The sequence below is a fragment of the Ambystoma mexicanum genome, chromosome 14, assembly GCF_040938575.1.
Source record: "Ambystoma mexicanum isolate Mex_15411 chromosome 14, UKY_AmexF1_1, whole genome shotgun sequence".
NCBI classification, from domain to species: Eukaryota; Metazoa; Chordata; class Amphibia; order Caudata; family Ambystomatidae; genus Ambystoma; species Ambystoma mexicanum.
This window is the reverse complement of record NC_090940.1, coordinates 427,813,867-427,830,347: the sequence shown is the minus strand read 5'-3', so window position 1 is coordinate 427,830,347 and position 16,481 is coordinate 427,813,867. Positions and strand designations below refer to the sequence as shown.

At 54.8% G+C, this 16,481-nt stretch overlaps 1 protein-coding gene across 7 annotated transcripts in view; it reads left to right on the top strand.

Annotated features, from left to right (window-relative positions):
- The window catches only part of YLPM1 (YLP motif containing 1), a 1,127,325-nt gene that overhangs the window by 56,114 nt on the left and 1,054,730 nt on the right, over positions 1–16,481 (top strand). For all 7 annotated transcript variants that reach the window (XR_011283753.1, XR_011283754.1, XR_011283752.1 and 4 more), the window contains exon 5: positions 7,193–15,529. Coding sequence is in view for 4 of the 7 variants with exons in the window: in XM_069637605.1 (XP_069493706.1) it covers positions 7,193–15,529 (8,337 nt within the window). In the remaining 3 variants the exon portion in view is untranslated. The remainder of the gene's footprint in view (positions 1–7,192; positions 15,530–16,481) is intronic.

Genomic DNA, 16,481 nt, shown 5'->3' with positions numbered 1-16,481 from the left:
TGCATCAGTACCCATATAGTCCACCACCAATCTCTTCTGCACTTAACAGACAATACCCTATCTGCTTAATCTAGCACTTGTTGGAAGCACTACCACTGTTTTATCGCCTTATTTATTCTACCTATTTATTTATTCTGTTCTCCTCTGCTCCGCACTTTCGACCTCTGCCCCTTCCATGCACTTCCCCTTTTCCCCTCTCCCATGCACTTGCGTGTTCTCAATGTCACTGGGGCTAGTAAGGTAGTTTTTATTTTCCCATGTTCCCCTCCCTTTGCTCGGTTGCGCTGTGAAACACTTGTGTACGAGCGCGATATAAATAACAGTTCTGATGCCTGTTAATCTGCATAGAATCACATGCTGTGCATATGGTCCAACATCCAGTGGTAACCGCAGATTATTGCATCTTGTCTTTCGGGACAGAAAGGGGACGTCGGCAAAGGTGTGTTTGTAACACTATCCCTATCGTGACGTGTAGTGTACCCAAAATCCCTCACACGCCAAGGTCCCTCAGAGTGTTTTTTCCGCCAGATAACTGGTAGCCATATAGCGGAACTCTTACATAAGACATTGTTTATCCTAAACCGACTTGTCGGTTATTCCCTCTTAAAATATATCGATGGCAAGAACAACTTTGACCAAGACTACGGGTGACTTGTCTATGGCGGTGGATTTAGACGCCTGGGATCCGGCGGCTGAAGCATCCACGTGGCCGGGCCCTCTGGCCGTCTTTTGCAGTAGGGAGAGTTGTGTTGGGGTGGCCATATTTCCGGTAATGTCTTTCCTCTTTCTGGTCATCTTTCCCTTTTGCTATGGAAAGGCTCGTTTTAGGTTCCTCCCTAAGTGTTGGGTCAGATACCTGTGGAAGGACGAGCACGGGACGTGCAACTCCTGTCTCCCCTTGGATCACGTCGAGAAGCGGTGTGCGGCTTGTAAACTCCTTGGGCCTTAAGGAGCACCGTGTAAAGCGGTGGGCTGCGTACGGTATGTCGCGGGCGGATCCCCTTTCCCCCACCACCACACCCGCCGAAAGTGACTGGGACACCTCCGATGACCCAACAACTGTTGCGTATATGACGGGCCTCGAGGCGGACACGTCTAGGTCCGCCATGCCCGTCCCTGACCCTTCAAGGCCTGACTCTGGTCTCACTTCAGGGACAAATCACGGTGACGGGCGTACAAAGACATTACACTAAACACATAACCCCTCTACCTATTTCGTCAGGTACGTCAAAGTTGAAAGCGCCAGCAGGGCGGTCCAAGATTTCAGCGGATTCCACGGATCGTTCAGATCCAAAGCCTTCCCCGCGTCCGCAGGAGCATTTGACAGGCCATCCCAAAATAAACCAGGGCGCTACCCCTAACTGAAGTTTACACGTCGAAGCGGGGAATTTCGACACTGACGGTCCCGAAAGGCCCGGTAGACCCAATACGACTAGGCCTCAAGGTGAAAAACCTACCGATAGGCCCTCCCAACGTCGCGGTAGGCGGTAAATCTACCGATAGACCTTCGGAACCACTATCTCACACCGATTCGACAGAAATCGAACAGAATATCGCTAGAATTACTGGGTGGTTGGGCTTCTTCCTATTCCATCAAAACATGGGGCAGGCTGCGGACAAATCTATGGATCCGCCATGGTGCCCTGATACTAAGATAACTACAAGGACAGTCCAAGAGCCTCCTTCCAAAATCCTGAGTGACACATTTCGGTGTCAAGCGGCGGAAGACAATGTTTTTCCACCCATATGCCCTTCTAGTTCCTCTAAGTGGACTAGGGAGAAATTTGTAGGGTGCATGGATCGTCTTGAGAAAATTATTTATTTTTCTGAACATCCTTCCCTGAAAAAATCTCATTGAGAAGCTAATCTTAAATCTGCTTCACAATTAAGAGGATCAGCCCTCAGTCCCCGTCCATCATGAAGACTACCTTCAAATGGATACTTATTAGGACATTTAAAGTGAAGATGAGGAACCTTCCTTCCTGCAGCTCTACAATGAGGACCAGGCAGATGCCACGGACAATTGTGAAGAAGCACACCAAGTGGGGATGGACCCATGGACTCTCCCCCCTACAAGATCAGGACACTGATGTTCTGTGCCTGGATTCTCCTCCGTCCACCCCGGCTCGCCAGGCCTCACCTGTAGACTACCAAATGGCCTTCACGGCCATGTTAAGGAAGGCAGCAGATCACTTTCAAATCACTACTCAGGAGGCGGTACCTGAGCAGGTCTTTGTAGAAGACCTTAAGGAGAAACCCCCCCATCTAGCCGGGCCATTACCCTCCTTAATTCTATTAAGAGAAGATTGGCTCCCTCCCTGCTGTCACCAGCTCAAACCCGGGCAGTGAACCCAAGAGTAGAATATTTCGGCCAGCTCCTTCGGACCCTCTACATTAAAGGGCACGCCACCCCCGATTCTCTGGTAGTGACTACCACCCGGAAACTGGCTGGGATACCCCTTTCTATGGGGGAGGCACCTCCAGATGGAGAATTCATGAGGTTATATGCCTTGGGTAAGCGGGTTACCTCAGCTGCCGCGTATACCACACGTTTAGCGAATAACACTATGCTGCTGGCGAGTTATGCTGACGCTCAATGGAACCTAGTACAGGAAGGTCTCCAGGAGGTCCCAGAACCCATCAGGTCCAAGCTTCTCACTATTGTGGCTGAAGGCAGGCCAGTGAACCAGAATGTGATAAAGAACACTCTGGACACGGCTGAAACAGCAGGCAGGTCTCTGGCCCAGGGAACCTTACTTAAAAGGCACGCTTGACTTCGTACCTCAGGGTTTAAGCCTGAGACACAGGCCGCTCGCATCAATAAACCCATTGCAGAAACTAACTTCTTCGGAAAGGTGGTCGATGAAGCCCTAGAAACAACCAAAAAAGAGCATGAGACTCTTAAATCCCTGCAAGAAATTACTCAGACCTTCCCCCCCGCCCCCAACCCCCCAGAGAGGAGGTAATGCTCATCGCTCCTTTCGAGGGCAGTCCCGTGCAAGGCGAAACTACTATGGCACGGGAAACTTTAATGCTAGACAAATATCAGGAAGCCCCGAATACTACCCACCAAGGAGTCGGCGACGCGGCGAAGCCAGAGGTAGCGGCCCAATCCTAGAGTAGCCGCAGCCTCTAGTCAGAAAGGTGATAACTTCCGACCAGTGAGTCATAAAGACGTTTGCCCACGGGTACTGCGAGGAATTCGCCTGACCTCTACAATTAAGACCACCGCAATCGCAACGCCTCTCACCGGACCATCTGGATATCCTGAATAAAGAGGTGGAAGCGCTGCTGGGAAAGGACGTCATAGAAGCCGTCCCTATTCTTCAGGTAAACAAGGGTATTTATTCAGTGTACTTCCTTGTACCCAAAAAGGACCTCACCATGCACCCTGTGCTAGATCTGCACCCAGCGAACAAATTCATAAAACCTCAAATGTTTCACTTGGTAACGCTACAGGAGGTGATCCTACTGTTGAAACGGGGTTACATGGTAACATTGGACATGAAAGATGCATACTTTGATATTTCAGTGTTGCCAGTGCACAGGGAATATCTAAGGTTCATGATGGAGGACGAGCATTACCAATTCAAATTACTCCCCTTCGGCATCGCCTCGGCGCCAAGGGTGTTTACCAAGTTACTGGCAGTAGCAGCACAGCTGCGCAGACTCTGTCCCGGTTTACTCTTACCTCGACGACTGGCTCATAACAGGGGACTCGTACGACATGTTTTTTGAATGCCCAAAGGACCGTAGACTTTCTGTTCAGTCTGGGATTCTCCAAGAAAAAATCCAGTCCAATCCCTAGTCGAGTAAAATAATTTCTGAGGGCTGTAATCCAGACCTGCTTTTCAGATCCCTCAATATGTAGCCAGTCGGGAGGCGACTGTGCACAAAGCCATGCGTTTGCTAGGGATGATGCCGTCATGCCTGTACTTTGTTCCCCACGCGTGGCTGCGTCTCATGCAAGAGTGGCTCAACAGCCAGTGGTGCCAGGCCAGCTGATAATGGGAAGATCTGGTAGTTGTCTCGCCAGCCCTCATTCTCACTCTGCAGTGGTGGTCAAGGGAAAACCTTCTGAAGGGGAAAACCTTCACCACCCCTGCAGTGGAAGCCACTCTCACGACACCTCTCTAACTGGGGTTGGGTGGGGTGGGCTATTGTGTGGTCACCACAAGTAGCGTCCAACCATATAAACTTAATGGAGCTATTGGCAGTGTTCAAGGCATTAAAGGCTTTTCAGATGCAACTACAAGGGAAGACAGTACTGATTCTACAGCCATGTATTACCTGAACAAACGGGGGGCACTCACTCTCCAGGGCTATCCAAGCTGTCCCAAAACATTTGGATATGGGCTCTCAAACACAAGATGTTTGTTGTCCCAACATGTTCCATGGGAACTCTGTCTTTTGGCAGACGTGCTCAGCCCAGATTTCCATCTGCCCATAGAATGCGAATGACGTCTGCACAAAGACATCGGGTCCAACGTCTTTGCAGAATGGGGTGTACCATAGATCGACCTGTTGGCAACTCGGGAGAATGCCCATTGATAAATGGCATTTATAACGGGCCTATACACAAGTGTTTCAAGGCGAGGCTAGGGAGGGGGAACAGAGGGAAGACAGACAACGATCCTACTAGGCCAGGTGTCATCAAATTGCGCAAGTGCAAGGTAAGGGGGGGAAAAGGAAAGTGCAGAGGAGGTGGAGGGGAAAAGTGTAGTACATGGGATAATAAAAATACAAGATAAATAAAAACGGCCAGTTGGTGGCAAGTGCATGGTGAGTGCAGACATAAGTGCTGGTGGGGGGGGGGGGGGGAGACTGTAGGGATACACAACAGTCCCCAGGTGCAGGGGCTGCCAAGACTACGCCTCCAGGTACCCCCAGAACCGCTCCAAGGGGGAACAGTCTCTGGATAACATGGTCATGGAAATTTGTCTACGCCCCCCCACACCCCGACTCCCCTTCTCAACAAGATAGTGCACAAGATGCACCAGGAACAAGTTACCATGATACTGGTGGCCCCCATGTGGGCCCGCCAACCCTGTTTCGCTGACGATGGAAATATCCCTCTCCCCACCAGTAAAACTACCCTGCCCGTACATGTCTCAGGACAGGGGGGGGTGAGAGACACTACACCCATGCCCACAAACTCTGAACTTAGCAGCCTGGCTCCTGAGGCCATAGTGTGGACACCTACATCTCCCTCAGAGGTGCATGGGCATACTCGGGGAAGCTCGGAAACCTAACACCCGTTATTGCTATGCCAGCAAATGGAAACGTTTAGTTATCTGGTGTAATACCAAGGGCGTCAATCCCAACGATTGTTCACCCACACACATTGTGCTATACCGAACCCATTTGTTGGACACAGAGTTGGTCTTCAATTCCCTGAAGATTCATCTGGCTGCTCTTTCAGCGTACACCACATCACAACAAAAGGTGTCGTGGTGGAAGATATTTGTGATTAAGGCCTTTATGGAAGGGGTTAAAATAATGTATCCTCCCATTTCTCACAGAGCTCCCGGATGTGATCTAAATGTGGATTTAACCAGGCTCATGGGGTCTCCATTTGAGCCAATAGATAAAGCAAGTCTAAAAGACCATGTATAAGTCGGCCTTACTAGTGGCTATCGCTTCTAGGGTATCCTGTCTCTCAATCAGCTATCTCAAGGTGGATTGTCAAATGCATCACACTGTTACGCTCTTGGTAAGAGAACTGCCCTTCAAGCCTAGAGCACACACTGCTCTGGGCACTGGGGCTTCCATAGCATTCATTGCAAATGTTCCCCCTAGAGTCAGTTTGCAAAGCGGCAACCTCGAGTTCTGTACACACCTTTTACAAAACACTATTGCCTAGAAACTCATTCTAGGTCTGATTCTCAAGTGGGGCAAGCAGTACTAAGACATCTTTTCGCTGCGGTTCCTTCTCACAACCCACCTCCAACTACAGGTACTGCTCGCTCCTCTATGCACAGCATGTGATTCTAAGCAGATACAATCATCAGAAATGCTATTACGGTAAGTAATGCATGTCATCTCATCCTATTAAGGTGGTGCTGTAAACTCATCCCACCTTCATGGTAAAGGATCCCTTGGACTTTCATCTCAGTGAGCCTTTGGTTCTGCCAGTTTTATTCACGCGACAGTCTATGCCTGCTGAAAGGGCGTTGCATTTGCTGGATGTTCCTCGTGCTCTCGAGTTATACGTGGCATGCACTAAAGACTTTCTGGAAATGTCAGCTTTTTTTCTCAATTTTGGACCTGTGGGACACAGGCCTTGTCGGGTTGCTCCCCGGCTGTATCATGCATGGTTGTCTGGCCAACAGACCACTTTCAGGCCAGCTGAGAACCCATTCCACCAGAGCCATCTCAGCAACGACAGCATTTGTTCCCCCTGCTCGACATCTACAGGGCTGCTACGTGGAGGTCTTCCCACTTTAAAAAATTCTACTGTCGACTGGGTGTCCAGGGATGAGTGCCAAGGAGTGCTAAGCAACCTGTTTTGTTTAGTCTTTTGCTTCTTTGATCCTTGCCACCTGCTGTGCTTGTGTATCTACTGCTCTATAATCGTGTTCATAAGCATGTCAATCCATGCAAGATAACATGCTGTAGAAGGAACAATTTACTTACCTGTAACTCTTGTTTTCCTGTGTCTTGCATGGATTCACATGAAAACTTTCCAGTTGTCCCCTCTGGTTCTTCTTGGCTCATGCTGCCACTTTACTTGCGCTACCAAATCTGAAGGAGGCCACCAGGGTGGAGCTTGGGAGTCATTGGCTGGGGCAGTATGACCCAAAGGCTACCAATGAGTTATAGAGGAGACTAGCAGTTTAAATTGAACTGCTTTCTGTTTACGGAGGATTACCAGCCTCAAAGGGACTATTCATGCCCGTGTGAACCCTTGCAAGACTCATCCTGGAGAACAAGAGTTACAGGTAGAGCTTCCACAATCTCGATGGATATCCTGTGCTGAAATTGAATTGTTTGAATAAAAAATAGAATGGGGCAAAAGTTATTTTGACTGTTCATTGAATGCATTGGCTACACCAGTTACTTAATAGGTTTAACTTGTACACTTTTTTGGGTGGTTATAAAATTAACTTTGCATAGGGCTACAGATGTTCAAATTACGATATTTTCCTGAACTATTGGTTCTTGTCTCTAAAAGTACTCTTCTCTTTTATAGGCTTGATGGACCCCCTGTTTCAAGTTTACATCCTCCGGGAAGGTTTGAAGCTCCAGGTTCCAGAGGACCTCGTTTTGATGTCCCACCTCCTACTATACCAGGCCCCCCATCTAGGGGACCAATGCAAGAACAGTGGTCAGCACGATTCAGCAATCCGCCGAGTAACATACAACGCTCCTCTTTCACACCCGGTAGTTTATGGTGGAGAGGTCCTGAAACCGCTGTAGAAAAAGACCTTCAAACTGAACCCATGGAAACCCAAGATCATCCTGGTGAATACTCTGACATTCATACGCCTGGGCCAGTCCCACCCTTTTTAGGCCCAGACTCTGCAACCAAACCCCCACCTTTTCAATCACGAGATGATTCAAAGAGCTCTCAATCGGAAACAAAAATGGAACTGGATATCCCTAGAGTACCAAGTTGGGGCAAGAACCCAGAACATGTGGACAATGTACCCAAGGCAGTTCCACCGTTTCTTGCTCCAAATCAGAAATCTTTTTCTGCTAACACAGCCGGGTTTTCTTCTATAGGAGCAGCTGGAGCTCCACCTATAGGAACTGCAACTAAATCCATACCTGCTGATCCCAAGCTGCTTCAAAGAGACACACAAAGCCAGGGCCCTACAAGACAATTTAGCAACTGGGATAAGAGCCAAGCACCACCTGCTGGTGCCTGGGATCAGGGCCCGAGGCGGCCGGATGGTTCCTGGGATCAGGGCCCGAGGCGGCCGGATGGTTCCTGGGATCAGGGCCCGAGGCGGCCGGATGGTTCCTGGGATCAGGGCCCGAGGCGGCCGGATGGTGCCTGGGATCAGGGCCCGAGGCGGCCGGATGGTGCCTGGGATCAGGGCCCGAGGCGGCCGGATGGTGCCTGGGATCAGGGCCCGAGGGGACCAGAGGGTGCCTGGGATCAGGGCCCGAGGGGACCAGAGGGTGCCTGGGACAAGGGCCCGAGGGGACCAGAGGGTGCCTGGGACAAGGGCCCGAGGGGACCAGAGGGTGCCTGGGACAAGGGCCCGAGGGGACCAGAGGGTGCCTGGGACAAGGGCCCGAGGGGACCGGAGGGTGCCTGGGACAAGGGCCCGAGGGGACCGGAGGGTGCCTGGGACAAGGGCCCGAGGGGACCGGAGGGTGCCTGGGACAAGGGCCCAGGTGGCCCGGAGGGTGCCTGGGACAAGGGCCCGAGGGGACCGGAGGGTGCCTGGGACAAGGGCCCGAGGGGACCGGAGGGTGCCTGGGACAAGGGCCCGAGGGGACCGGAGGGTGCCTGGGACAAGGGCCCGAGGGGACCGGAGGGTGCCTGGGACAAGGGCCCGAGGGGACCGGAGGGTGCCTGGGACAAGGGCCCGAGGGGACCGGAGGGTGCCTGGGACAAGGGCCCGAGGGGACCGGAGGGTGCCTGGGACAAGGGCCCGAGGGGACCGGAGGGTGCCTGGGACAAGGGCCCGGGGGGACCGGAGGGTGCCTGGGACAAGGGCCCGGGGGGACCGGAGGGTGCCTGGGACAAGGGCCCGGGGGGACCGGAGGGTGCCTGGGACAAGGGCCGGGGGGGACCGGAGGGTGCCTGGGACAAGGGCCGGGGGGGACCGGAGGGTGCCTGGGACAAGGGCCGGGGGGGACCGGAGGGTGCCTGGGACAAGGGCCCGAGGGGGCCGGAGGGTGCCTGGGACAAGGGCCCGAGGGGGCCGGAGGGTGCCTGGGACAAGGGCCCGAGGGGGCCGGAGGGGGCCTGGGACAAGGGCCCGAGGGGGCCGGAGGGGGCCTGGGACAAGGGCCCGAGGGGGCCGGAGGGGGCCTGGGACAAGGGCCCGAGGGGGCCGGAGGGGGCCTGGGACAAGGGCCCGAGGGGGCCGGAGGGTTCCTGGGACAAGGGCCCGAGGGGGCCGGAGGGGGCCTGGGACAAGGGCCCGAGGGGGCCGGAGGGGGCCTGGGACAAGGGGCCCGAGGGGGCCTGGGACAAGGGCCCGAGAGGGCCGGAGGGGGCCTGGGACAAGGGCCCGAGGGGGCCGGAGGGGGCTTGGGACCAGGGGCCCGAGGGGGCTTGGGACAAGGGCCGGAGGGGGCCGGAGGGGGCCTGGGACCAGGGCCCGAGGGGGCCGGAGGGGGCCTGGGACCAGGGCCCGAGGGGGCCGGAGGGGGCCTGGGACCAGGGCCCGAGGGGGCCGGAGGGAGCCTGGGACAAGGGCCCGAGGGGTCCGGAGGGAGCCTGGGACAAGGGCCCGAGGGGTCCTTGGGATCAGGAACCAATGCAAACGGATGATTGGGAAGGAGGACAGGATCAGCCAGGTGATTGGGAACAAGACCCAAATCAGCCAGATGATTGGAATCGGGGACCAGAAGAAAGTTGGGGAACAGAGCCATCACAGACTGGTAGCTTTGACAGGGGCACACTAAAACCAGGCAGCAATGTAGAAAAAGACCCATTCAGATCAGGGAACACTTGGGGGCAAGTTCCCAATAGACCAGGTAACAATTGGGGCAAAGGTCCAATGTCACAGGGCAGTAATTTAGATAGGGGCCACATGAGACCAGGCAATTTTGACAAAGGCCCCATGCGATTGGAAAGCAATTTAGATAGAGCCCCAATGTGCCCAGAAGGTGGCTTTGACAGGGAAACACAGGGCCCTAATTGGGACAGAAGTCCAGAGAGAGCCAGCAATTTGGATAGAGGCCGTGTAAGACCGCTTTTGAATATAGAAAGTGGACGTTCAAGACAAGGAAGTCATTTGGACTCTGGCCCCAGATCTGGAAACATTTTTGACAAGGGCCCTGAAAGACAAGGCATGGACTTTGACATGGGTGCAGCACGGCCAGCCAGCCTTTTTGACAAGCCCATGGAGAGGCCCGGTGGCCTTTTTGACAAGCCCATGGAGAGGCCCGGTGGCCTTTTTGACAAGCCCATGGAGAGGCCCGGTGGCCTTTTTGACAAGCCCATGGAGAGGCCCGGTGGCCTTTTTGACAAGCCCATGGAGAGGCCCGGTGGCCTTTTTGACAAGCCCATGGAGAGGCCCGGTGGCCTTTTTGACAAGCCCATGGAGAGGCCCGGTGGCCTTTTTGACAAGCCCATGGACCGCCCGGCCGGTCTTTTTGACAAGCCCATGGACCGCCCGGCCGGTCTTTTTGACAAGCCCATGGACCGCCCGGCCGGTCTTTTTGACAAGCCCATGGACCGCCCGGCCGGTCTTTTTGACAAGCCCATGGACCGCCCGGCCGGTCTTTTTGACAAGCCCGTGGACCGCCCGGCCGGTCTTTTTGACAAGCCCGTGGACCGGCCCGGCAGCCGCTTTGACAAGCCCATGGACCGGCCCGGCAGCCGCTTTGACCGGCCCGGCAGCCTTTTGGACAGGCCCATGGACCGACCCGGCAGCCTTTTGGACAGGCCCATGGACCGGCCCGGCAGCCTTTTGGACAGGCCCATGGACCGGCCCGGCAGCCTTTTGGACAGGCCCATGGACCGGCCCGGCAGCCTTTTGGACAGGCCCATGGACCGGCCCGGCAGCCTTTTGGACAGGCCCATGGACCGGCCCGGCAGCCTTTTGGACAGGCCCATGGACCGGCCCGGCAGCCTTTTGGACAGGCCCATGGACCGGCCCGGCAGCCTTTTGGACAGGCCCATGGACCGGCCCGGCAGCCTTTTGGACAGGCCCATGGACCGGCCCGGCAGCCTTTTGGACAGGCCCATGGGCCGGCCCCCGGCCCCTGGCAGCCTTTTGGACAGGCCCATGGACCGGCCCCCGGCCCCTGGCAGCCTTTTGGACAGGCCCATGGGCCGGCCCCCGGCACCTGGCAGCCTTTTGGACAGGCCCATGGGCCGGCCCCCGGCACCTGGCAGCCTTTTGGGCCGGCCTCCGGCCCCTGGCAGCCTTTTGGGCCGGCCTCCGGCCCCTGGCAGCCTTTTGGGCCGGCCTCCGGCCCCTGGCATCCTTTTGGACCGGCCTCCGGCCCCTGGCATCCTTTTGGACCGGCCTCCGGCCCCTGGCATCCTTTTGGACCGGCCTCCGGCCCCTGGCAGCCTTTTGGACCGGCCTCCGGAGCCTGACCGGCCTGGCAGCCTTTTGGACAAGCCTCACAGCAGCATTTTTGACAAGCCTCCTGCCCCCGACCGGCCCGGCAGCATTTTTGACAAGCCTCCTGCCCCCGACCGGCCCGGCAGCATTTTTGACAAGCCTCCCGCCCCCGACCGGCCCGGCAGCATTTTTGACAAGCCTCCCGTCCCCGACCGGCCCGGCAGCATTTTTGACAAGCCTCCCGTCCCCGACCGGCCCGGCAGCATTTTTGACAAGCCTCCCGTCCCTGACCGGCCCGGAAGCATTTTTGACAAGCCTCCCGTCCCCGACCGGCCCGGCAGCATTTTTGACAAGCCCCCTGCCCTCGACCGGCCTGGCAGCATTTTTGACAAGCCCACCGCCCCCGACCGGCCCGGCAGCATTTTGGACAAGTCCCCCGCCCCCGACCGGCCCGGCAGCATTTTGGACAAGTCCCCCGCCCCCGACCGGCCCGGCAGCATTTTGGACAAGTCCCCCGCCCCCGACCGGCCCGGCAGCATTTTGGACAAGTCCCCCGCCCCCGACCGGCCCGGCAGCATTTTGGACAAGTCCCCCGCCCCCGACCGGCCCGGCAGCACTTTGGACAAGCCCCCCGACCGGCCCGGCAGCACTTTGGACAAGCCTCCCGCCCCCGACCGGCCCGGCAGCGCTTTGGACAAGCCTCCTGCCCCCGACCGGCCCGGCAGCGCTTTGGACAAGCCTCCTGCCCCCGACCGGCCCGGCAGCGCTTTGGACAAGCCTCCTGCCCCCGACCGGCCCGGCAGCGCTTTGGACAAACCTCCCACCCCAGACCACCCTGGTAGCAGTGTTGACAAGGGGCTGGACAAGTCGGGCAGTGTGTTAAATATGTTTTCTGACACGCCTGGCAATGTTTCTTCTAAAAAAGGTTTAGAAAAATCTGAACAGAATTTTGACAAAGGTCCTGCTAGAACAGGCAGCATATTTGACAAAAAGTCTATGAAAGCTGACAGTAACTTGGAAAAGCGCTCTACAAAACAAGAAGCCAGTCTTAACAAAGCTACTGATGGCAGCGTTGATAAGGACAGAGAACTAAGAGGCAGTTTTGACAAGGACCAAAGCTGCACTTTGAAAAACGACGTAGAAACTGGCAACAATCTAGATAAGGGTCACCCGGGTACAAAACTAGACCTTGCATTTGAGACAACACACAGCAACATAACCAAGTGTACCCCAACAGGTGGCGCTCCGAGCCAGGGCCCGGCCACAATAGGTGCTGGCGCTCCGAGCCAGGGCCCGGCCACAGCGAGTGGCGGCGCCCCGAGCAAGGGCCCGGCCGCAGCGAGTGGCGGCGCCCCGAGCAAGGGCCCGGCCGCAGCGAGTGGCGGCGCCCCGAGCAAGGGCCCGGCCGCAGCGAGTGGCGGCGCCCCGAGCAAGGAACCGGCCGCAGCGAGTGGCGGCGCCCCGAGCAAGGGCCCGGCCACATCAGGGGCCGGCGCCCCGAGCAAGGGTCTGTCCACAGCGGGCAATTTAAGACCAAACTCTGCAGAAGCCAACAATTTGAATAAGGGCATTGTGACTGAGGGTGGATTGGATAGAGGCCTTGCCACTGGAAGCAATTCTAATAAGGGACTGACTTCAGGCAGCAGTTCAGAGAAGGACCTAGCGATTGCAGCAAGCAATGTGAGCAAGGATTTGGTTCAGTCAGGCAAAAATGTGGACAAGGTCCTGGGAACTTGCAGCGATGTGGTCAAGGGCCAGGATATGAGTAGTAATTCGAGCAATGTTCCATCGATTGGGAGCAGTTTAGATAAGGGCACGTCCCTTGCATCCAAAGACTTCAACAAGGGCTTAGTTAGTACAGACAAAAATGCGAACAAGAGCCTGGTGACGGGCAGTAATATCAACAAATCCCTATCTGGAAGCAACTTAAAAGGCAGTCAGTTGAGCAAGAGCCCAGTGACTGCGGGCTCCCTAAACACGACCCCAACCACCGTAGGGCGTGACATGAACAAGAGCCTGGCTCCTGTAAGCAACAAGGGCGCGCTCACTACAGGGAGCGACGTGAACAAGAACCTGGTCCCTGTAAGCAGCAGCATGAGCAAGGGCCCATCCACTACAGACTGTGACATGAAGAGCCTAGCCCCTATAAGCAGCACTAGTATGAGCAAGGGCCCATCCACTATAGGCAGCGAGTTGAATAGCCTTGCCCCTGGAAGCAGCATGAACAAAGGCCCATCTACTACACCCAGTGACATGAACAAGAGCCTGACCCTTGGAAGCAGCAGTAGTATGAGCAAGGGCCTAGTCACTGCAGTCAGTGACTTGAACAAGAGTCAGGCCCCTGGAAGCATCAACAAGGGCCCAATGGTGGGCAGCAGTGTGGACAGGCGCTCTGTGGTGGGTGGCAACATGGACAAGGGCCCTGTGGTGGGCGGCAACATGGAGAGGGGCCCTGTGGTGGGCGGCAACATGGAGAGGGGCCCTGTGGGGGGCGGCAACATGGAGAGGGGCCCTGTGGTGGGCGGCAACATGGAGAGGGGCCCTGTGGGGGGCGGCAACATGGAGAGGGGCCCTGTGGGGGGCGGCAACATGGAGAGGGGCCCTGTGGGGGGTGGCAACATGGAGAGGGGCCCTATGATGGGGGGCAACATGGAGAGGGGCCCTATGATGGGGGGCAACATGGAGAGGGGCCCTATGATGGGGGGCAACATGGAGAGGGGCCCTATGATGGGCGGCAGCATGGAGAGGGGCCCTATGATGGGCGGCAGCATGGAGAGGGGCCCTATGATGGGCGGCAGCATGGAGAGGGGCCCTATGATGGGCGGCAGCATGGAGAGGGGCCCTATGATGGGCGGCAGCATGGAGAGGGGGCCTATGATGGGCGGCAACATGAACAGGGGCCCAATGTCTGGCGGCAACATGAACAGGGGCCCAATGTCTGGCGGCAACATGGACAGGGGCCCAATGTCTGGCGGCAACATGGACAGGGGCCCAATGTCTGGCGGCAACATGGACAGGGGCCCAATGTCTGGCGGCAACAACATGGACAGGGGCCCAATGACAACTGTTGGCTTGGGCATTGCAAGGTCAGACATCTGTGACCGGAAACAAGAAAACAGTCTTGGCAGAGGCCTAATGAGAACTGAAATACGAGACCGCAGCCCTCTGAGACCAGGGAATCGAAGTAGGAGCCCCTTGAGAACAGGCAGTCGTGGTAGAAGCCCTGTGAGACTTGGAAATCGTGACAGGAGCCCTTTGAAATCCGGGATTCATGAAATTAGCCCTTTGATGCATGGTACTCATGACAAGAGAGCAGATCTCACCAGGGAAATTCTTCCTTTGACACGGTCAAACGAACTGGATAACAGACTTGTAAGTGGTGATGAGGCCACCAGAGTTTCCAGAGCACCATGGCTTCTTGGAGAAGAAAGAGGAGTGGAAGATAAGCGAGGAAGAGGAGACTTTCCATCAGCACAGGAGGGGATGCACGATTGGAAGAAAGAGCCCTATTGGAAAGAAAAAGATCCACATTTCCAGCGTGGGCCTCCTGATCCATACAGCAGGGACGAGAGAGTGCCACTTCGTCCTCCTGCACAATCTGCATCTCATGACCTTGATAGAAATACATGGTGGGATGATAGGGAGAGAGAGCGTGAGTCGGGCCGGGACTCGGACAGGTTTGAAAGACCATTTGATAGATTCAATCAGAATCCAAATCGAGATTACCCCGGATCTCGAGACAGAGACTTCATGCCACATGACGGGAATTATCCTCCCAACCAGCCTCTCTCTCGTAGGCCTCTGTCTCCCCTCCGACCTTTATCACCTCTTCCACCACTGCCACCGCTTCCACCCCTTCGTTCTCTTTCACCTCTTCGATCCCGCTCACCAATCAGATCTGTATCACCTCTCCCTCCCCTTCCACCTTTGGACCGATTCCGGGAAGATCGGTGGAGAGAGGGTAGAGACATATTGTATGAAAGAGACCGCCATGAAAGGGATCTGAGGGTGCGAGAGTTTTCTGATAGACCCTGGCAAGATAAGAAAAATCAAGATTACCCACCAGAGAGGCCCTGGGACAAAGACCGGTTGGGGGAGAGATGGTATCCACCAGAAGCCAGAGATCGATTTCTAGATGATCGCCTGGATCCACTTCCTCCACTACCACCTCTACCTCCACCAGGCCCCGCTGTGCACACTTCAGCAATACCTGAGGCAGAGATGAACCTGGACCCTGAGCAGTCGTCGGCTATGGCGGGGTCAATGGTCCTCAGCCAGAGGCAGCATGAGATAATCTTGAAGGCTGCACAGGAGTTGAAATTGCTACGGTGAGATGTGTGCTCTGCTCTTTCTCTTAAAGCAGACTGACCTGCCTGTGTTTTTTACATTTTGAGTGGATCTAAAACAGTAGACTGGTGTTTCTTGAGATTATGCAGGCTTCTGTATTCATGATTCTATTTTGTGAAAGGCATTAAGTGGTGTACCTCCTGTAGAAATGTTTAGCACATATTTTTATTTTAGAATACCCTTTCACAAAAAGTACCAGCACTGCAGACCTTCATGCATGAATTTTCGCTATTATGTGATGGGTATGGATGCCCATATTTTATCTTGCATCCTTGTCCCTAATCTATTTTTCTAGAACTATATTTGGAGTCGACTGGGACACAATAACTTGTATCTCTGTGCATTCAAGTAGGGAGACCTAACAGTTTAAATTTGAAGGGATCAACCAGCAGAGGATGGTGACACCAAATGTGTAGTTGGGACCCTTTTGTTTTGACCTTCTGTCAGTTTGAAGGTATATACAACATGGTGTGCATACAATGTAATTTACTATTCAGTATCCTCAAATTTAACATTCCAAACAAGTCTAGCCCATTATTGTATCTGTTAAAACGATATATAACAGCTAAAACGATCACCACCTCTGCTTCTTTTTACTGTCGTCCTATTTGGATGTTTAACCGGTTTCTGTGGGGGGAAATCTGCCTTAATGGGCTATTTCCCATGCCAGATGAATGCCAGGTGCACGAACTATGGATTTGTTGAAGTACTGATCTTCTGTAAAGACTAATCAATATAGCATTTGAAACGTTTCAGAAAGCTTTCATTTTGCTTTGGTCCAGTATTCAGTTGTCTGCTTATTTAACATTTTATTTATAAACTACTTGAGGTTTAAATTAAATGACCCCATTCCGTCTAAGTCAGAAGTTAAGGTGTGAATATGGCAATGGCTTAAAGGACCTTTAAAAGTTGGTATGTTAATGTGAGACCTGG